Source organism: Strigops habroptila, chromosome 3 (genome assembly GCF_004027225.2).
Source record: "Strigops habroptila isolate Jane chromosome 3, bStrHab1.2.pri, whole genome shotgun sequence".
Classification (NCBI taxonomy): Eukaryota; Metazoa; Chordata; class Aves; order Psittaciformes; family Psittacidae; genus Strigops; species Strigops habroptila.
In genome coordinates, this window is record NC_044279.2 from 47979103 (window position 1) to 48002889 (window position 23787).

The 23787-nt window shown below is 43.5% G+C and overlaps 1 protein-coding gene across 1 annotated transcript; it reads right to left on the bottom strand.

Moving 5' to 3' along the window:
• Window positions 1-1792: 1792 nt before the first annotated feature.
• UBE2N (ubiquitin conjugating enzyme E2 N) lies at window positions 1793-21451 on the bottom strand. The gene is made up of 4 exons (XM_030480856.1): window positions 21329-21451; window positions 4477-4723; window positions 4149-4289; window positions 1793-3524 (listed from the first exon to the last, which is right to left on the bottom strand). Exons 1-4 carry the CDS (start codon window positions 21356-21358, stop codon window positions 3484-3486), a joined length of 459 nt encoding a protein of 152 aa, XP_030336716.1. The 5' UTR covers window positions 21359-21451; the 3' UTR covers window positions 1793-3483.
• Window positions 21452-23787: the final 2336 nt, after the last annotated feature.

The following is a 23787-nucleotide window of genomic DNA, read 5'->3' on the forward strand; positions in this document are numbered from 1 at the left end:
CCCATCAAGGAATGTACATAAATTGAGATGTCACAGTTTTTGATGTTACTAGTTCAAGATGTCACAATGTCTGATGTTACTAGTCCATTCATGTGTTTCACAATAACTCAATGTGTGGAAATACACTTTCTTGAAAGCTACAGAAACAACGTTTCACTTGGTTTAGTCTAAAATCACCCAAGATACAACCTGTCCCGTCAGTTCTTAGTGACAACCTCACACCCATGCCAGAACATGGCTACACATTAAGACACCACTGCTGGATGGTTATGCAAAAATAGAGCCTTCCAAATCCTCCTCTCCATCTAAAGAAATATCGTAACTACTGCAGAAGTATTCTGCACAGGAGGTTTCAGGCCCAACAGCTACCACCCAGACTCCACCATATAACATGCAGTGTCAGCACTCCTGCTCAGGATTTCAGGACATTTGGCACACCAGCACCAGTCACGCTGGAGGAAACCCATTTCTTTTAAATTTAGTGTAAATCTGTCCAAAGGAGAGGCACTAAAAACAGTTAAAACCAGTGCTCCCTAAAAGATGGCTGCATTTGCAAACCTGCTGTAAAGGTAGATGTAACAGAAGCAACTTTGAGTTTCAGATAACAGCTGTGAAAATACACTTACTTAACTGAGGAAAAAGGTTAGATGTAAGTGCCTTCAAAGAATTTAGCTGAAAAGCTTCCTCAGCATAAGATAGAATGAAATTCACAACTCCGATTTATACAGAGCTCTTAAACTGGATTTAAAAGTTAAATACATATTAATTTTATATATATATATATATATAATAAACTTCAAAAGGATTCAAATATGCCTGAAGAGACCCACAACAAACAAATTTTAGTTTTTAGGAAGCCCATTTAAAATTTCCTTCATTACAACTATCATTTGAAAATACTCTAAAGAGTTTTAAAACACAGTATTTTACAGTGTTAATTCAGATACACTGTCACTATGGATGCTCAAACTCGGACAGCATGGACTTCTTTAATGAAACCTCAAATTTGTTGAGATAGTTAAAAGAACCCAGACACATACTGGCTGCTGTGTTCAAACAGTTCTATGATCCACATTATTCAGTCATCAGCAAATGGAGGCAGACGACTTTTTTCATTAATACATTAACAATAGCCCATCAAGAATTTTATTTTTTATATATATATATATATAAAATATATATTTAATTATATCCTCTGATTAGCTGCCTATTCTAGCTGAGTTTTAAGCCCTGAACACACAAATACCTAGCCATGGGTCTGGATTCATCCCACCTCATTTGAAGTTCAATTGCTTGGGTGCCAGGCCAGGTCCTGTTTCTCTATTGAAAGCCATGTTCAAAGGGGGTGCTTAGGTGGGTCTGACTGTCCTCTGGGGGTGCTGCTCCTCACTGGAATAGAGGCAGAGCTAAGGAAAGCTGTACATGTAGTGTAAAGTAAAGCATTAATAGGTAGGTGAGGTGAATCCAGGGTGCAGACAGCTCACTCAGCTGCCTGCCGTGAAAGTTGCCCATGTTAGTAGCACACATAGGATCTATGCCCACTAAACCCAAACACATGCTCACTTGTAACAAGAGGGGAGGGTTAACGGTGCTTACCCACTCTGAAGAACAAACAAGTTTATTACAAACCCTGAATGCAACTTTAGCTTACATTCCACACAGAAACTAGTTTCAAAACAGTTTTCGTATACCTCAGTCTGGTGATCAAGTTGAATTCTGAACCAAGCTTCAACCATGTTACAAAGAGTACTTTGAGGGACAACACCGGTTACTAACCACTGAAAGCACTGTCTGTTGGAAAACGTAGTTTTAATAGATATTCTTCATCTTACAGAAGAGCACAATAAATACACCACATTCTATAGAAATTTCAGATGACACTGGAGCAAGAAGAGGTGAAAGAGGGAGAATACCAACAGACTACATAACCGTACCCCTGAATCGCATGACAAAACACTCCATATGCAACCACTACAAGCTGTCATTTATACACTTTGGGTTGGCCTTGCCAAAAGCTCTTAAGCATTTCCCCCCCCCCCCCCCTTTTTTTTTTATTGTGAGGGGGAAGGTTTGGGGAAAGGAAGAGAATATGGATTCAAGAAATTAAGGGAAGCAGTAAGATGGATGAAGTCCAAGAAAGATGCTGGACTCCCAGACAAGATGCATACACCAAAAACAAGAATGAGAAGGAAGTTTTTCATCACCTTCCTTCCCTCCAATAGGGAAGCTTTGCTACTATTTAAGCAGACTGGTTGCTCAAGCAAGTAGCTTAATAAGGCTTGTAGAGAAAACCAGTGGTATGAGGCGCTAGCTGGAAGTGGTTAAGCAAACATCAGTCGCTACACAAGCTGGCCGTAACGTGGTTCTACACACTGCTATTACATGTTCATAGAGGGCAGAAATTAAAGAAATTAGAAAACTGTGTAGCCTAACATCTGATGACAACCAGCATAGAGAAGTTATGCAGATACTCACAATTAGTGCTGTCATCTGCTCTCAACCTCCTGCTTGATTATGGTTATTTCCATGAAAATGCATATCAACACATCACTGTAATTATGGTTACAACGGTTACATCAGAGACTTGTTTCTAAAAGTCACTCCAAATTCAATTTCATATTAAACTGGCCAGGTAAGGTCAGCCACATAACACAAGCTAATAAAAATCAGTCAGCAAACAGAAGCAAAAAGAAAAAAATCTGAATTCTCTTTCTTCTCTGTTTAATCTGTCAGACTGGTGAAGACAAATTGTCAGTTCTGGTTTCAATCTCTTCTTAAATACGATTGTCACATTAGAGAAATGAAAACACAGCAAAATAAACTGTACAAAGGCCAAGTAGAATAACAAAAAATATTTTACTAAAACATAAGATTTACAGGAGATTTTCCAGACAAGCCATACAAAATGGTCACAAGCTTTTTCTTGGAGGGATTTTTCTACACTGGACAGCAGAATCACAATATTATTAGTGAAGGTGATGGATGTTTAATGTTCCCATTTTTTTTTGTTTAAACAATGAAGCTTGTCCATCTACAGCGTCTAAGTTAGACTGGGCTAGAGGGTATATTCTAGAGTATAACTGGTTAGCTGCTTTTACCAATGCAATTAGCATCACCATAAAAAGGGAGGAGGAGCCCACAAAATTGAAACGAAAAGCCCTGCAGCTAACCCTGCCTACCTTCATTCACAGTGCTTATACTTAAACCATGATGGGAAAAATGATTAAAAGCAGAGATGTGCTGCTGCTTTCAAACAATTTCACAACAATCCGGATGATACTTCTAGCCTCTGCTCATGCGGTACAATAGTGAATTAGGACAAGACACAGATTTGCTAATGTGCATTTAATCACCAAAGGACTGAAGATGTCTGGGCTTTTATTCTGTAATGTTTCTAAGACTGTGTCCATTAAATGCAAACAAAAAAGGAAGAGGTCTTGGCAGAACAGGAGAAGTGATGCACACTTGATGTTCAAAGCGCATTTAAATATTATTCATGGCATATAGCCTAGTCCATGCTCTGGCTGTAAAGAAAAAGAAACACATTTAAGAAAAAAATACGTATTTTTAGGGCTCCATTTAAGTAATTTTAAATACTACTTTTCAAAGATAGCTTTTATACCACTGCTAGAAGTATGCAAAATATATCGGTTCCGAGATTTAAGTGCAGTTCTGAACTCCAGCAGCTGACAATTTTTGTATATTACAGAAGCGGCCTGACTGCAGTGGATCCAGAAGTGGAAAGGCATAATGTAGTAAATCTTTTAGTCTATAACAGCCTGCAGCAGAAGCAGGTATGGAAGAGATGTATTTTCTGAAACCAGGTATCTGTGCCTTAAGCTTTAGAGGAAAAGCAGTGGTGTATACTTTTATTTTACCACAACTCCAAATTAGACATGCCTGCAAGTTTAGCAACATGAACACTCAAGATGAAACATATCAGGAGAGCTTTTCTTCTAGCAAGCCTCACAGATTTGAAAACAGAGCACTGCAGACACATTCAGGATGGATGGACTATGACTGTATGCAGTAATTATTCCTGCAAGTTGCAGACATAAAACAAGAGGTTGGAATTTACATCCCCCAACCAATGAGTAATCAGCTACTTCCTAAAACTAGATAGAAAAAAAAAATATAAGATACATCACCTGTTTCTATGGCTTGGGCTTCATTGGTCTTCCATTGCTCAGCTACATCATTTGCTAGTGGATCATCTGGATTGGGCGCACTTAACAAAGCCTGGATTGATAGCAGGACTGTACGAATCTGCAAAGCTGGGGACCATTTATCTGAAGAGACATTTACAGCAGTATTAAACATCATATTCACCACAGTCTACAGCAAAAGCAAGCTTTCCTCTCCCAGATTAAAGAATAAGGAAGGCATTCTTTTAACAAATGAAATCTCTTTTCAGGGTCCATTTACAGGTTTCTGTAGTTAATAAGATCAGAAGAAAGAAAACAAGGTAGCACTTACCTTTCAAAATATCTAAACATATTCTTCCCAGCTTGTCTACATTAGGATGATAAATTTTGGTCATGAAACGTACTTTAGGAGCTGCCATTGGATATTCTTCTGGAAGGAATAGTTCAAGTTTAAATGTCCCACCCTCAAAGGGGGAATCCTGTGGACCTGCAATGACCACATGGAAATAACGTGCGTTGCTTTCATCTGGCTCTGCTTTTATCCCAGGGACTGGCTCTGCCAGCAAGCGCTGGGTTTCCTAGAAGAAAAAGAAGAAGAGGCAATGTAACAAATAAAACCTATTCAAAATAAATGCAACCTGCACAAACTACGTTCAAAACAACAAGTATTCATTAAGAACTGTCTGCCTACATCCACGGAAACAATGTTAGACAGACACCTTAAAGTCAAAGAACACCTGCAAAAAGATGAGAATGTGGTAAACTGGTATGCAACTCCTTTCAGACCCCTCACAGCACGTGTTTCTATGGCACAAGCTAACAGGTAACAAAGTGTCCTCAAATTTTGTAACTTTTGATTAAACTACTGCCAAGCTGCTATTTTCTTCAATATACCACAATGAAAATACCAAAAGCATTTCCCATTTTACCTTAAAGAGAAAATCGCATTACGTGAGAAGTCAAAGAAGGGGTTAATCACTCACAGAAGGTGTTCAAGGTTTACTCTAACAAGAGTTTAAGATGAACATTTGTACTGGAATCAGATCCAGCTTTGAGGAATTTAAAGTACTACTCTGCTGCAACACTTAACGGTGTTTTTAAGGATGTGTTATACATTTACACATATGTATGCATAAATAGCTTTGGTGTGAGCACTTTCAGCCTACGTATAACCACGTTTAAAGTCACCCTAACAAGCAGCAGGAGACAGGCAAGTTGCTCTGCCAGCAGCAAGCTTGGGGAAGCCCGGTTTCCTACAGAGGTCTGTATTCCTCGTTGCTCCTTTTGTTTGCCTGCAGCACCAACCCTACCTCAGACACCACACTATGACCATAGTTAAGAGCTGCCCATGTTCTGACCATCCATCCCACTAATGCACCAAGCGGACAGGCTGACCAAGTCCTGTGCATCTTTCCTCTCCTCTGCTGCCAGCCTTCACAAGTGCTCTAGGCACCATTCTGCTGCTCCTTATAGAAAACAAATCCAAGGCCAAAATGGGCAAGAGGACATTAGGCAGGGACAAGAAATCCTGCCAAAGCCTCATTTCCTCAGGTAATTTTAGCCCCATTTCCTGCCTTTCCTCTAGCTTGTTTTTACTTTGTACAGTTAATCTTTTCACCATCTTTGTGTTGGCTTTCACAACGAAAAATTATCCTGCTTCTATTGACAAAAAATGATAACTGGTAGGTATAATATTATTATTCTAGCTTTATAGCATATTTATTCTGTGTCTATAAATAGCATTAATACAAGAACAAGTGGACAGATTACCTCTACTTGGCTTAATACATTCTTCAAACATAACAGGAGTGTTACAATATTGACATTTTGCAACAATAGATTTACACAGCATTTAAGTGATACAGCTGTCTTAATGCAGCTAAGTAACACATCGCTTTAGCAAAAAGTAAATATATATATAAAGAAGTGAAGTCACAGCAATTAATGCAAAAATCCAGTTATTTCTCTCAAAATCAAGGTCCTACAAATCATAATACTGAAGTTATTACTATGTACACATGCAAACAAAAAATACATTTATCTGGTCTAATTCCTTGTTATGACTACATATTGCCTACTTATCTGCACAGGCATTAGCTGCCAATGCCACTTACACGCCTTACTGGCAGGCCATCCAAGCTTCTTAGAGCTGTCTACACTCACTTCTGCAAGTGTATTTTAAATGATACACACAAATTTATAATGTACTCAGAACTTCTACTAGCTATTTACTTGTACAGTAATTCTGTAGAAAAGCAGCTATAATGAATGCTTAAAGCTTTAGTTCAGTGGTATGAAAGTAAAACTGTAGACGATGCCTGCACATGCATAAAACATCCTCTTCTTTCAGCAAGCTTTCAGTGTGGGTGCTGCCACAGGTAAATGTGACAATTTGGATTTCCACTTCTGAAGCAGGTTGACAGTTTTGGCAGACAAAACAGTGCCTTATGGAAAATACAAACTAATACATCCGGCCAACTTGGAATTTTAAAAGAACTAACTTCATGAAAAGACCCAATTTTTAAACTTCTTCACAGCTGCTACCACTTGGACTTTGCCAGATCCACGATTTGCCTACTTGTCTGGTTTTGGGTCTTATGGGCACACTCAGATTTAAGACTGTATTATCATTTTTAAACATTAAGGGTAACACATTTTAATAGCTGGGCTGATCTCAGCAGTCCCTAGCCTCCACTCAGTCACTCTGGTCTCCAGACTGCCCCCCTAGTTATACCACTATGCATACAGTATGCTGACTGTAACCATACTGGGCAGCCAATCCTGGCTTAAAATAACCTGGAATCAGCAGTTGTCTGGCAGCAGCATCAGCACTTCTACCTGCCAGCATAACCGAGGGAGCAATGCCTGGCTGCGAGCTGCACATTCTGCCACTAATAACTATTTCCCAGTAAAGAATGGGAGAGCCCATGTATGAGAAAAATGATCCTTTTAATTGAGGTTCCGCGTTACACTGAAGGGGCTATACCACTGCTAGTGTGTCATCATGTTCACACAGCCCTTTATGCCTCTACATTATGTGGACGTGGCAACCTTGCTATAAAACACCACAGAAAAGGGGAGAGCAAAGAAAAGCATTTCTGCTGCATACAGCTACACTAGTGCTGAGGCCGCTCAGCAGCCATAGAAGTCCCCTGTGGAACATTAATATTAGATGAAAAACGCTTTAAGCAATCATGCCTCACTTCCTGCACTGTGCATGGAGCTCTACCACGATCAGCACAATCGAAGCTGTTATCAAGCAGAGATGAGGAGGAATACTACAAGAAATCTGAGGGAACTGGTTGATTCTCATCTCTCATACCCGCCAAGCCCTGATGCAGCCACCATGCTGAGAAGAGCAAGCACCAGGCTAAACTTCTCTGACACACACAAAATGACAGGTCGCGACTCCTGTGAACGTACATCACTACTGATTTGCACAAAAGCTGAGAAGCATCTTAGGTTCATAAAAAGCATCTTTTTAGAACACTAACACAGACAAGCTTGTTAGACTACAAAAAAAAGAAAAACCCCACAAGAAAGATGCCATTTATTAAAAGAATGTGAAATGTTTGTACTTAAATACATCAACACCACCTGCTGAATTCTGACAGCAAGTAAGGTTTTGGCCCTTCAAGTATGAAGATATTTATAATAATATCTTCAATATATTTTGGGAGAAACCATGGAAAAGGAATGGAAAGGGAAAAATTAATCAAAGTTACGTTTTAAGGTCTAAGCATATAAAATGCTTAAACATACAAATAAGTCCAGTCCTAAGGTGATATCAGGAACTTGACTTTCACATTTTATAGTGCCAGTTAAAGACATGCTAATACTAAAATCAATTTGATTTGCCGTAAGACTTGAAGATGTAAACCATATTTGAGAAAAACAGTTATCAGTATGCAGGGATGGGGCTTTGAGCAACCTGCTCTAGTGGAAGGTGTCCCTGCCTGTGGCAGGGGGATTGGAACTAGTTGATCTTTTAAGAACCCTTCTAACCTAAACCATTCTATGAACATCTTCTTTGTAAGTGTACATTCACACACACACAAAAACACACCAAAAAAACCCACCCTGTAAAAGTCACCCACAAGATGTCACGAGATGTGGACTCAATCTGCAAACAAGGAAAAGCTTAACTATATATTGATCTTGTGCTGTAATTTTTTATTACTTTCCCCAGTCTTTTAGCGGAGTGAGTTTTGTGCAGGCTGTTACTTTCTCCTCTTCTCCCCAAAACTGCCTTTGAACCCTTCGTCCAATTTCAGCTCTTCTGTATGTTTTGTAAGCTGTCAGTGAAACCAAGCTGAGTGCTACTGAAGAGAAAGACGTGAAGAACTCTGATATTACATGCTGTTTGGCCAGTTTTTTCCAACTAAGCATGTACTATTCCTGCCTGGCAAAAAAAGAAACAAAAAAAAACCCAAACCAAAAACCTGCCAATAAGGATAAAAAGAGCTGGGACACCCAGATAGTAACATGCTAAAGAGGAAAAAGAACAGATTCACAGAAAACCAGGTTTTGAAGTTCTGCTGCTCACAGTAAATGCTTTTACAATAGAGCAGTTAGTTTTGTCTTCATGGGAATACAAACTTCCATCAAGTAAGTGTTCCAGAACAGCACTTTATAGTGTTTCTTACTAGCTCTCCTCTAGCACACTCAAGTTTCACAGAAGAGATTTCAGGACATATTTTGAGCTCTAAAGCATTTAATGAAGTATCCCATGGTGCTGTAGGCAGTTATTTCTATGTGTCAGACACTGCAGTGTTTTTAGATTGAGATCTCTTGCTCCTCCTTTTACTTCACTTTTTTCCTCATTTCCATTGACTAAACAAAATTAATAAATCAAAAATAACCCGAAAGATACAGTCAGTACTTAAAAACAAAACAACACATTGTCATTCACAACTGGTTATGCCCCCCACAATTTTATCTCTCTTATTTTTATTTAAGTGGTTAAAAAACACAGAAGTGTTGAAGGTGTTTTGACAAGCAAAAGCAAAGCTTTCCTTATTAACACAGGTGGCCTGAAGTAGAGTGACAGATGATACGGATGGGACAGATGGTGTAGCTGACATTCTGCATAGCTATGCTCTATGAAGACATTAAATTGAAAACTAATTGTACCTGGGGGGGAGAAACCCTCAACCTGTTTTTACAGTAACCTGTGAGGACAAGAAGCCTCAGGAAGAGAGAGTGCCATGATCTTTAGAAGAGGCCAACAGAGCAGAAGGTGAGAGTGAGGGTTTTTCAGGTTGCCAAGACTGAGAGAAGCCACATAAACATGAGATATCAATTTGCAGGAGAGCACGTTTCATTCTTTGAGCTTTTGCTTGGTTATCCTGCTTTCAGTGGAAGGGAAAAAGAAAAGTTACTGAAAAGCAGACATAACCACCAGGATTCTCCTGGTCCATATACAGATAGAGCCCTTCTTTAAGTGAACTGAACAACCCAGAAGATACTTCCATACAGACATGCACAAAAATCAACTGCTAGCGCACACAAAGATATGAACAAGCATACAAAGAATGAATCCATTAGAAATATACTATTTTAACTACCTTCAGTCTTGCAGAAGTGTTTCTAAAAGCCTGAAAAAAGCAACTTCAGAAGTCTTCCTGGCTATCAACAGGCAAAGACAGGATCAAACAGTGGCATACTAGCAAATAACTACAATCAGAAAATTCATGTAGTGCAAGTGCTTGCAAAAAGTCCCCTCAAACATTTCTTATATAGCAGAGCCACTGCAGCTGAACTGAAATCTCTGAAGCTCCACCTGTCTGACAGAAACCACTCCAGTAGCAAGGGAAGAAATTGTTGCATGGGATTAGACAATTTTAAAAAACCTTCTTCCTTGCTTTTTAGAAAGGATATTCTTTGCTTGGAAAAATAATTACAATCCCGTTCCCTGTACTATGGCAACAGTTAATCACCACAGATTTCACACTGCCTTCCAAGAGATGTGGCTAAAAAAAGGGAGGAACAAATCAATATCTATCGCCTACAAAATACAGGAACTTTAAGGCTACTGTATGAAGGCCACTAGAATTCGAGAAAGAAGTTTGCTTGCAAAGTCAGCACAAACTAGCTCGGAAAAGAAATCCAAGCTCCATGTCTTCAGCCAAATTTGCTTTGCTTAATAACTCAGCTGTCTGCCTGCTTCATTTCCTTAAAACCCTGTTTTCTTTTTTCATATTCAATATTACCGCTATACAGTTAGCTTCAGTAAGTAAAAAAACCTGCATATTAATCCACAAGTTAAATACAGTAGTCTTCAGTGAGATGATTAGTGATGAGAAGCTCAGCATGACCCAGCAGTGGCGCTCGCAGCCCAGAAAGCCAACCATATGCTGGGCTGCATCCAAAGGAGCATGACCAGCAGGTCAAGGGAGGTGATCCTGCCCCTCTACTCTGCTCTCGTGAGGCCCCACCTGGAGTACTATGTGCAGTTATGGGGTCCCCAGCACAAGAATGACATGGACCTGTTGGAGCGAGTCCAGAGGAGGCCATGAAGATTATCAGGGGGCTGGAGCACCTCTCCTATGAAGAAAGCCTGGAAGAGTTGGGGTTGCTCAGGCTGGAGAACAGAAGGCTCAGGGAAGACCTTAAAACAAACCCTCAACATTTTAATCTGATAAATGAACAGCCACTGGGGAAAGGAAGGAAAAAGCTGTGATGCCTTTCCACTTTGGCCTATTATGCACCTTCACTTTTGCCTGTATACCTGTCTGTCAACCTCATGGTGAAACACAGCATGCAGCTGATCTGGAAGAGAGAAAAAAAGAAAAAAAAAAAATCACACAAAAGAGAAGAGTAGCAATGCAGTTCACCACATGTCCACATGAACAGCTGTGCCAGCAGAAAGGAGGGTGCAAACACATGCTGTCAGAAGAACGGCGAACAGACTGCTCCTTTGGGTGAAAGGGTTGCTTTGAAGAGTTGAGACTGCAGCGTTAATCACAGTGAGATACTAGCGTAACAGATTACTGTTCTGTAACCAACCTAAAAAGGAAACTCAGAGGCTACCACCTCATTCCAAAGGAAGCATCTTAACTACCAACAGGGCTAATTTCAGTAACAGATGGTAAACTGCCAAATTAGTCTTCACCCATCTACAAAATTCTTAAACACTTGTTACAAACAGTTATCTAGCAACCTTTTATAGTGTTTAGACTACAGAAAAGCATCCTTGACTAAGAGCTTTATGCTAGTACCTTAAAAAAATGAGAGATATCATTAAGACTTTGAAGTCAACATAGCTGTGATAAAATTATTCTGAAACTTGAAAACAGAAAACATTAATAAGGCCTCTTACATGAAGAGAAAATATTGCAGGCCTTAGAGCTGTTAAATATTTTAAATGACACAGTACCACATCTTTATGCAATGTCTCAGGGGAATGATACTTTCCTTGCATTTTCAGCAGCACATTTACTAGCTCAATTCTCTATGCAGTAGTCAAATTGTTTACCTCCTTCAACACCCACTAACATGGGGATTACCCTCCTACAACTTTGTCAGGCTAAGGCAAGGTATAAACCTAATCTACTCATCTGCTCCAGACAGTGAAAGAATGTTGGTAATACCCACCTTTACCGGTAGGTTCAACTAATCCTAGGTGCCTTTACTCTGAACAGATCAGGGAAGACAGATGATGGATGAGTATCTTTGTCTTAACAAGACTTAAACTGCAACAAGAATTACAGCTCACAGCTCAACTCCCAGCGCTTATTGCTGCTCCCTTGCCAGAAATCACCATCCTGCAAATCTCCTGAGAAAGTGAACCCTGTCAGCATTCCCAATTCAATGCAGGAAAACTGAGCTGGGCTCTCTTAACTAGATCTTTAACCCCCAAAAGGTTGACTGACAGCATACCAACTCCACTGACATCTAACAGAGCATAGACAAAACCAGCTCCAACAGACCTGCCACAGGGCACAGCTGAACCCATCAGCCAAGCTGGCAGCTCATCTAGGAAAATGTATTTAAGATAGAAAATATCACACAGAGAGAATGGGGAGTGTGGGGGAGGACAGTATGAGCAAAACTAGCATGGTCAGAGAAGGAAGGTGAGTAGGTGCTACAGGCACTGGAGTGGATTCCCTGTAGCCCATGGAGAGGGCCATGCTGGAGCATGGGAAAAGAGTGAGGAGGAGGAAACAGGAGAGAGGAGCTGTAACGGACCAACCACGAGCCCCTACTTCCCATCCCCCTGCAACCATCAGGGACAGGTAAAGTAGAGAGTTGGGAGTGACAGACGAAAGTTGAGTGTCGGAAAAGGGGGGAAAAGGTGTTTTAATTTTGTTTGTTTCTCACCATCCAACTCCATTTTACTTGGCAATAAATGAATTCATTTTCCCCACGTCCAGTCTGTTTTGCCCATGATGGTAATCAGTAAGCGTTCCCCCAACCTTGTCTTGACTCATGAGCTTTTCCATCTTATTTTCTCCCTGTGCTTGGTTGAGGCAGGGAGAGTGAGAGCATGGCTGGATGGGCATTTGGCCAAGGTCAACCCACTACAGCATAATTCACAAGGTAACTTTTAATCTGAAATGTGTTTGAACTGTTGTACCCAGAAGCAGTTTTATAGAGGATGCGGTAGACAATTTCAGACTCCACAGATGATACTGCAAATTAGAGTTTTTCAAAGAGAGATGACAGGCTTAAAATGAAAGGCACTACCTCCATTTTCTGCTATAGTTGAAATGATAACACTTATCACTTGGAGGGTACCACACAATTTATCTTGGAGATGCAATGAGAGAAAAAAGAGGTATCTTTCAGTTTAACTGACTGTTCGTCAGTCTCTTCAATATCTGCCTCCTAGGGGAGAGCAGACATTTGCCACCAAGTCCTCCAGGAAGATTTCTAAAGCAGATGAAAAGTCACTACCAATAGCAAAAAGTGAAGATATTAAAAAAACAACAAAAAAGTTACACCTAAGTTGCACTAATTTTTAGTCACTGAGAGTGGAAGAGCTTTATCTCATTCTTCATTGGCTTAAGCTATTGAGTTTACAATTGAGCCAAATGCTCTCCTCCCCACCACTTCAGCCTGGTTCTCAGCCCTTCTTAATCAATTTCACCCACATCTGCAACTACCTCCACCTCTCCCTTTCCTCACAGAAGGCAAGGGTTTGCCCAAATGGGAAGCCCTAACTTCTCAGCAGCAGCGCTAATTTGTACAGTCACCATTCCGTGCACCTCTTCCATCAGCCCAAGTGTCTGCTAAGTCAAACAACAAATGAGATCACAGAACTGATCTGGCTTAAGAAATAACCTTTACTGCAGAGTTCTGAGTCAAATCAGCCCCTCAGTGCAAGTTTACCACAGAGGCACAAAAAGTTTTGATACAGTAAGGCTGCTCACCATGAACTACAGGCCAATCACCTTGAGAAATTCTGGTTAATCTAATTTAACTAGACAGTAACTTATCCACCTTGTGCTGGGTCCCTGCAAAAAACACAGAAGTACAATATCAACTTTAACACTTCAATTCAGGCTACATACAGCATACATGTGCTTCATATTCTTGTTCTGATTGCAGGAAACCCTTGCCGGCTACTGGTGCCATTATCTTCCAACTACAGCTAATAGTTTGGATTAATTTGGGGCTATGAAATAGAAACTGAATAGCTGCATACTGGCACACGGACAAGTTCTAATTACTTGCCAAATGGCAACTCTCTGCTGTTCTGTCAGAGTGGGATAAGGGGGAAAAAATCACACTGATCTGCTTCACCAAGAACTGCTAAGTTACACACAAGAAGGTAAGCCACATGTATGTTTTTGCTTTGCATTTTGAGGGGGAGGCAGTAGGAGAAAGTGAAACATATCAGTCAAAACTGTCTCCCACATATAGGGATAAAGCTGCCTCAGAAAACCACAGAGACTTAATTCAAAAACTTTTTACAACAGTGCATCACATTCTGGCACAAATTCTTCCAGGGTCTATCAATTCATTAGCTACAGTTATGTAAAGAACTGGCTAAAACCAGCATTACTGAAAATAAATTGGTTACCTAAGCAGATGACGTATTGTCAGAGAGACTTCAGCATGTTTAGGTTAAAATTATACCACTTTAAAACAACTACATTGGGGAAAGTCTTCAGAAAATAATGTCTGCCTTTTAACAAAAAAAAAATTTGCAATAAAGCCCATTAAACTGTACAGCAAAGGTCAAACATCATAAATAGCAGGCTGCACTTGTGGTTTCCAGTAGCTGGCCTCCGCATGAATTCTTGCCTTCCTTGCCATATAATCCCTGATCAGCATCTCACATGGCTCCGCTTCCTGGACTCATTACTGGGTTAACGTCTCTGTGCACTAATGCTTCCACCACCCTGTGGGTTCTGGACCCCATCATCAGCCCTGACTATATCTACCCCCACTCACCCACAAAGCAATTTCATGCTCTGAGTGTCAACATATCAAAGGCATCAGCTGTAAAAAAGCAAGAACAGAACAGCAATATAGTAGATTTAGAAGCCATTAACTAGTACTCAATCTACAAACAACTGTCCAGCTACATCAAACTACAGCTCTGCTAAGCAAGCACCGTGAACTCTGGATCTCTCACGATCTTCCCGCACACACTTCTGGTTCTCCAGCTGCCATCACCACTGTGAAGTCACACAGGGCAAGATAAAGACAAATGTATTCCAGGTAACTGCACCTTCCCAGAAAAAATAAATAAATAAAACCAGAATTCACTGACTCTTGGAAGAAGACCCTGTTGCCAAACAACAGTAACATGAAGAGAGGCATTTTTAAGGTAAGCATCACTCTCCCCCGAGAATGACCTCATTCTCAAATTTTCCATAGCAGATTACACGATTTTGGAACTGGGAAGCCTAGATCCTATGCAAATTCTTAGAGGATTATCTATGTACTAGCACAGATCCAGCTTTTCATGGTGCATCTGCAGCTATAGTAAAGTGAGACATAACTAAATTCACTAAGCTAATAGTGTAAACCATTACTGTAGTTACACTGATGGAGCACATTTGCATTAGTCTTGCATTAACACACAGTGCAGTGTCAACTATCAAAGTCTGGTTAAAGCAAACAGTACTTCATACAAAGCTTCTGTCCAAATAGTATCTGCATTGGCTTTGTGTGGCAAGGTTTATGGTAGCAGGGGGCTACAAAGGTGGCTTCTGTGAGAAGCTGCCAGAAGCTTCCCCCATGTCCAATAGAGTCAATACCAGCGGCTCCAAGACAGACCTGCTGCTGGCCAAGGCTGAGCCCATCAGCGACGGTGCTAGCACCTCTGAGATAACACAGTTAAGGGAGGAGGGGGTGGAACTGGGCGGCAGCAGCTGGAGAGAGGAGCGAGACATGTGAGAGCAACAGCTCTGCAGACACCAAGGTCAGTGCAGAAAGAGGTGACAAGGTGCTCCAGGCACCGGAGCAGGGATTTCCCTGCAGCCCTTGGTGCAGCCCATGGTGAGGCAGGCTGTGCCCCTGCAGCACATGGAGGTTCACACTGGAGCAGATCTCCACCTGCAGCCCCTGCAGGACCCCACACTGGAGCAGATGGGTGCCCAAAGGAGGCTGTGACCCTGTGGGAAGCCCACGCTGGAGTAGGGTCCTGGCAGGACCCTGTGGGAAGCCCACGCTGGAGTAGGGTCCTGGCAGGACCTGTGGCCCATGGAGAGAGGAGCCCACACTGGAGCAGGTTTGCCACAGGACTGGTGACCCCACGGGGAACCCAGGCTGGAGCAATCTGTTCCTGAAGGGCTGCACCCCGTGGAAGGGACCCACACTGGAGCAATCTGTGAAGAACTGCAGCTCACGGGAAGGACTCATGTTGGAGAAGTTTATGAAGGACTGTGTCCTGTGCGGGGGACCCCATGCTGGAGCAGGGGAAGAGTGTGAGGAGTCCTCTCTGAGGAGGAAGGAGCAGCAGAGACAGCATGTGATGAACTCACTGCAACTCCTATTCCCAGTGTCCCCCATGAAGTGCAGGGGGAAGGGGAAAGAAGAGAATTCAGGAGTATAGTTGAGCCCAGGAAGAAGGGAGGGGTGGGAAGAAGGTGTTTTAAGATTTAGTTTTTATTTTCTCATTATCCTACTCTGATTTGACTGGTGATAAACTAAACTAATTTCCCCAAGTCGAGCCTGGTTTGGCCATGCTGGTAACAGGTGAGTGATCTCTGTCCATGTCCTTGTGTCGACCCAGGAGGCTTTCGTTGTATGTTCTCCCCCCCGTGCAGCTGAGGAGCAGAATGATAGAGCAGCTTTGGTGGGCATCTGGTGTCCAGCCAGGGTCAACCCACCACACCACCTCTAGCAAAATTTGCCACTTGCTTCTATTAACCCAGCAGTCACATATAACTATGGAAGTGTGGGTTTGTTTTGTGCTATTACACAGAACAAACTTTTATTATATACTGTACTTGTCTGTTACACTTCCACAGCTTTCAGTGTAAAACAACTGCATGCGAAACAATAAAAACCCATTAGCATCAGTACTTAGAAAGCTTGGGGTACTATAGATTTGTACCTCAACGTTACTCAAGTATCACACCAGAAGGTGGTCCAGGAACAGGAACTTTTGTGTTTAGTTGGATTATTTGCTGGGTTTTACCTAGTTTTGATTCTCTAGCGTCTACTGAAAGCTTCTTTAATGAAAAGGCCGTGGAAAGTTATCAGTGTCCTCTTCAAGACCTTTTACTAAGACTCTACGTTTTTCCTTTTAAAAGTCATACCTTGACCTAACTTGGAAGTTCTCTTATCCTCTGGGCCTGTGCCTTCTTCTCAGCCTCCCTCCCACACATCCACAAAGGATGCGTCCCACCAAACTTCAGGCTTCCAGCACCTGCCTATACATCCCTCCGAGTACCACAGCCAGCCTAAGCTGTACTAGTTGCCTGGCAAGAAGGCTCAATGAGGGTCACAATGAGGGTCAAAGCAGCATATGTATTATCTTTCTACCTTCCTACATCTGTTGGGGAGACAGGGGGAAGGCAGCTTTTAGAAGAATAGTACAAAAAAACCACCCTCTGAAAATTCATTAAGTTTTCACCCTTCTGTCAAATCTGAAGTTATCCACAGGATTCAAACAGCATGCAAGGGGCAAAAAGACATCACAAAGACCAAATATACAGCTTCTCTGACAAATGCCAAGGAGCAGCACTGCCCAGAAGGAATGTTTTCCATGCCTAACCACCATCCAAACAAATGTAAAATACCACAAAAAGGTATTAAATTTACCTCCAGTCTTTTTAATTTATTTTTTTTATTCAGGAAATAAAAAAAAAAAAAAAAGGCCAGAAATGTCAGAGAAATCAACAAGCAATGGCAACTTTCATATTCATGTGGAGACAGATGTCCATTTCCCAGAAGTCCACAGCATCCAAGACAAAGTAAGAACCTTTAAGTTGGCTGCAGTAATACTGTTTAAGAACTTCTAGAAAGTTTCAGAAATTGCAGACTAAATACCTGATTTGTATTTTAAAAAACATATGCAGCTGATTATACTGACCTCTAATACAGAATGCTGTAGGTGCCTATCATCACACACACCATGAGAATCTCCACAATTTTTCTCCCAGAAATCTTACGTTTTGAGGTAGCATTTTATAACTCAGCAGTCCAAATGTTACCCAGATTCTCAAAAAAAAAAAAAAAAAGAAAATACAGCCAGCAGGAGCTCACTAGCAGGAATGTAGAAATAGCTTCTTACAGTAAACAGCAAGGAAGGAACATCTTGGACAACACACTATCATGCAGGGGAGGAAATTAAAGCCTCAGGAATTTAACACTGATAAATTCATTAATAAAGAAAAAAAAATATTTTTGAAGGAGTCTTAAATACTGCTTCAGATGGTTACTTTGTAACAGCAGCTGCAGTGACTGTAACAGAAGCGCTACTAACAACCAGCTACACAGTCAACACATAGACCTGGACATCAAATCATGAATGATGAGATCACTGCAGCAGTGAGAACAGCAGAAGAAAAACACATTTGAAAAGATGACACGAGGCAGCATTGCCCGTCCCATTCAGATCTACCAACTGCACTTGATACAGCAATGAGGTGGATTGAATGTCAGCCAAAAAACAAGAAAAAAATCAGATGCAATACAATTCCTGGAGCTACGTGACTTTGCAACACTGGAGAGATTGGTGTAGTAAGTGCTTGAAAGTAAAAACCACTGGGCTTATTTATTGTGTATATTGCAAAGGCCTATGTTTTAATACTGGAAATAGCTTTTAATAGTAGGAAAAAAGTTTACAGCATCAAACACATACATCTATGTCAATGTGCTGTATCACATTTTTATTTTATCTTACATCAGCAGATTTTCTTGTCAAGGTGATTCACAGGTGACCCCTGGTTTTGGACTACTGAAGCAAATAAAAATACCTCTTCTCTGTTCATAAGAGAGAAGGTTTTCCAATTCTGATTATACCTTTAAAGATTCAGAACTGTATCATGATTTTCTACTCACCATTTGTGATGTGCTAACACCAAGTCATAAATCTAAAGCAACTCATTTCTTGAGCTTACGGATCATTCCCCCACACACACTCATTTAAAGTCTGTGTTTCTAAGCAAACTGAGGACAGCAAAGCAGGAGTAATTCTGTGCCTTCTGCAACAACTGCTCTGCAACATCTATACTGTCACCTTTTAATTGAATTTGGGGAAAGTATTGGAAATCTAGAGCTCTCTGCTGAGACAAGGAAAGCTACTGCTCTCCCACTGGGCTAGATGACAGGCTGCACATAGTGAAGAAGCAGGCTGAAGAGTACAGGGCTGCTAGTCAACCTGAGAGCCAGGCCATCTGCCAGCAGTCGGTCAAGATGAGGAACACCAACTGCATTTTGAGCGGTTAGCTAGACTCTGGACTTCGTTACAGTCCAAACATGCACTCCTAGCCCCATCAGCCACGGACAGTCTCCCTCGGATGGCAACACAAAGGGTACACGTGGACCAAAGGGAGAAGGTATTTTCCTAACAGTAACCTAAGCCATTTATGTATCATCAAATTTGTGACTGTGCATAATCAGATCATCTTGTTATTGGAGTTACTTCACCTTTCTATAACTCTTTCCTCTCTCTCTTCCATTTCCTTCCCTGATCTTTCAAATTCTCACTAGCAGCAGCAGCACATCCTTCCCTCCCTCTAAGGCAACCAGCAATAGGAAATTTAACTCTAACATCAAGAGTGGCAGGATGGAAAAGGTCAAAACAATTCTCACTCAAGACTCCTGAAGACTCCAGCAGCATTATTTCTAGGTCTGCACCTCTGCAGCTGCAATATTTCAAAATATGACTTCGCACATTTTTGAGGCTGTAAGTATTTAGGCAGATTCAAGCCCTGGACCACATGCACATCTGGCAACCTACCCTATGCACAGCACAGGAGCTGAAGAACTGGTCCTCTAACACAAGCAATCCAAGACCTAAAAGCTCTGGACTGGCTGCAAGCAATCTACAATGCAGACGTGGAAATACACACCACTCTGTCACATATAATAATCCTTAAAACTCTAAGCGGGATCCTCCAGAGGAAATCTGGAGTTTCCAGGTCTCTCCATGTCCACTCTCCTGCTGGGGAGGGAACATTCCCACCCCATCACACATCTTTGAAATGAGTCATGTATGAATTGCTCCCTTTTTTTTTTTTTTTCCCCTAGAAAAGCATAAGAAACCGAAAGCACCAAGAAGGGAATTTATGCACCAGCTCTCAAGTGGGTGCTCTCCTTGGTTGTGTTCAGGGGAGCTGTCAAGAACTATTAAAAAAAATTTTAGACAGGCATCAGGCTCATGACTGAGCTCTTGCCACAGCTCTGCGATGAATACTCGTTCCACTGTATTATGAATCAGTGTTCCCTCTCACACCTGAGATATCAGCGGGATGAGTGTCAAACTCATTCTGTAAGATTTGCCTTTGTTATTTTTACTGCTTACAGTTGTGAGCAGGAATCATAGCTTAATCTGTTTCACACAAGGTAAACGCTACTCTTGCTTTATTTTTACCCCATCTCCTCTATCACCTATTAGATAACTTGATTTTAGAGGAAACACAGTTTTATTTTTCATCCACTATTTAACATATTCTACACTCCAGCATTTTACAGTGGTTGCCAACACTGTGCACTCAACCAAGAGACCTTCACAGCATTATAAATTATTTGTGACATTCGTTCACTTCAACAAGTAACAAGGGTGCTGTTCTTCCCTGTGAGGGCTAACGAAACTGACTGGAATCACTTTTGTAAAGGGAGTAATTGCCAATTTGTGGGCTCCAATTCACATCACTGCAAATCGAGTGGGAGACAGCAGCCCACCACAAATATCCACACTAGCTCCAAGTCCAAGCTATCTTTTGATAGCTTGCAATGCAGCTACACTGTCATTCGCTGACTGACTCCAATTCATTCAAGTCTCAGGCAGAAACTGCACTCGGAGGGTCAGTTGAAAGCACCCCGAAGTTGGGAGCCCTTACAAAGCTCCGTCAATGAAAGTCGAAGCAAGACACTGAGCCGCCAGCGCGCACACTAACACCGCACGGGCAGACAGCTCCGAGCGCACGTAGCGATACCGCGGCTGGCCTGGCGCGGACCGGTGCGATGCCCCCGACACACGGCTGCAGCCCAGGCTAAGCTGCTCACTGTGTTCTGTCCCTCCTCGCACGGGAGGAGGAACCCGAGCACGGCGCTCCCCCGGCCCGGACACGGCGAGCGGCGCCCGGCCCAGGAGCCGCACCGCCGGCGGGGCAGAGCGGCAGGACGCGCCCGGTGCCTTCCGAGCTCCGGGCCGCGCGGGGACCCGCCGGACGGTCGCACCACAGGCCGCGAGGCGCCGCCCGGGCGGGCGGGTACCGTGAGAGGCGCCGGCCCGCTGCCGCCCGCCGGGAGGGCCCGGCCGCTCCCCGCCGCCCGCGCACGCCGCCGCCGGGCGCGGGAAGCCCCGGGGGAAGCGGCGGGGGGACCCGGCGCGGCGGGGCCCCCCGCTCCCGCTCGCTCCCGCGGCGGCGGGCCACCCCCCCGCCCGGCGAGGGAAGGAGGAGGCCTGGGAGCGGCCCTGCCCCCGCCCGGCCCGGCGCGGCGTCCGGGCACCGGAAGCAGCGCCCGGCCCGGCGCGGCCCGGCCCTGCACGGCGGCGCGGGCGACCACAGAGCCGCGGCGGAGCGCGGCGCGGCGGGCGGTGGCGGCGGTACCTTGATGATCCTGCGGGGCAGCCCGGCCATCTTGTCTCGTCGGGGTGCAGGCTCGCCTCTGCTCGGGGCTCGCGCACTGCCGGAAGTAGGTCCGCGCCGCGCTTCCGGTGGCACCGCCCTCGGCGCGGGACGACGGGCAATGTAGGCCGCGCCCGCCCGCCCCGCCGCGGCCCCCGCCCAGCACCGCCCCGGCCCCCGCCCAGCGCCGCCCCGGCCCCGCTGCGGGAGTGGGGCCACCGGGTTCCGCTGCCCTCAGTGCGGCCGCGGGAGCGCGGCGGGAGGCCGGGGTGTGCTGTGCCGCTCCCCGCCGCAGGTGGCGGGGCAGACCCGCCGTCTCCCTTCACGTCTCCAAGCTGAAGCGGGCTGGGGCAGCCACGCTGAGGGTCCCGGGCGGCTCCCGCTCCTCCCGGTCCTGCGGGGTACGAGCTGCCAGGGCCCGCTGCCAGCGCTGCTTATGTGTGCTCCCTCTGCTGCAGCCGGCCCGTGATGCGCGCCGTGGTGCTGCCTGCAAAGGCAGGAGCAGCCCGTTTGAAACAAGCGTGCGTGGTCATCGCTCTGCGTGGACGGTGTTCAGGCTCGGTCAGCGGGGCCTGTGCACCGTAATGGTACAACATGTGCCGTTTGCTGATTCTAAGCTGTGCGATTGTTGCTAAACCTGTCACAAAGGTATCTTGGAACATCTTTATCTCAGTAATACCTGGTTAGTGAACCTCCTCCCTTTCCAGCAGGAAGGAAAATACTGTAGAATTCAGAGTATAATTGTCACATGAGCATCACAGGACGTTACAACAGCTGCACGGTAATTGTAACATCGAGCACCATGCATCATTACTGATGGGAAATGAAAGCACGGAAGGATGCAGCGGTTCGCCACAGGTTAGCAAGCAGGCTAGCAGCACAGCCAGGAACAGGACCCTGGTGTGCGCATGATTCCCTGCCAAGTGTTTTCTCCTGCTTTAAAAACAGGACTTCTAGATGATCTACATAATTTCTGCACACTCTGGTAGAATGGAAGGTTCCCTGACACTGGCAAATCTGGACTGCATAATTGCTGAGGCACTCCATCACAGATACCACAAACACGTTCTATGTGCTAAAATTTAAGCATTTATATTATCTCACAATGGTTACAATGTGTTAGAAGAGAGGTGTGCCTTTTGCCTTCACCCTCCCCACAACACTTCCTCACAATTTACCTGGCTTTCCCTCTGTATCCTCACCAAGCCGCTGGAACTACAGAAGGCAACTAACAAGTGCAGTGGTGTTCTACAATATCTTACATCCTCAGCTCAAGTTGAACACACCAGTAATTCCAAACTTAAACATGTAAACCCACAAAACCCCATAATCTCTGTGAACTCTTGTGTACATCCTTAGCCCTTTAAGCACTTAGTTGCTCTCCCAGCTTTCTGGATGTAATTTCTCTGAAGTCAGCCAAGTCAATAGCGAAGTGGGACACACCAAGAAGCACGTGAAAACACATTTTGGGAATCGTGGTGTAAAGCATTCATCCATAACACCCCTGCTCTGCAGTGGAGATGGGTGAGTTCATTTGCATACATTAGCATGCGAAATGGCCAGGTTTAGATATGGTCCTTCAGCAAAATCTCGTCTTGCTTGTTACACACAACTATTCTTTAATTGTGGATTTTTCTTTTTACTTAATTGTTACAACCTATTGCTACTACTAAACTAAAATGAATAGATACTTTGTATACTTGGCACCTTCACAGTATGTAACATCTAACCTAAAAAGGTGAAATGCTGATCTCTGCTCGGGGTGGGGGCGGGAATAAAAATAAAGCTGTAAGGAAGAGCTGAATGTTAGGCTGTTGTTTTCCTAGCTTTGCAGATCTTCAAGTATCTATAGCACATCTGGTGCCTTAGAATAAATAACTATAATCTGGGCTAATAGGCCTCTCCTCCTGAGGATGCCTGGTGTCCTATTGATTGATTCTGGTGGCAGCAGTCTTGGTGGTTTTCTACTTGGTTGCTTTGGGGCTTGGGTTTTGTTGTTTGGGGTTTCTTCAGATAGGTGAGAGCACACACACTGAGATGTGAAACCTATTCCAAGTGACTATAGCGCAGCTTCCCACCCCTCTCCAGGAAAAGTCTATATGGAAAGTATGGTATTCAAGACGTTCTTTGTATGGGCAAATGTAAACGACAGGCCTGGGTTCATACAGGGGTTTAGAACCCGTGAGGTACTAAAATGGTTCTTAAGCAATCCTTGTTCAACTGGAAGGATTTTGAGGCTGTATTTAGTGCCCATTTCTAGACTTCAGATCTTCATAACTGAAGACTTACTTTGCAATACATTTTTCAAGTTGTAAATACAGTAACACCTTATCAAATCATCTGTCACTTGGGAGAGCGTGAGGTTGGAGTAAATGAATTAACAACATGTGGTGACGAGCCCAATGCAGTGATGACCTCCATATACATAACTGCTTACCACT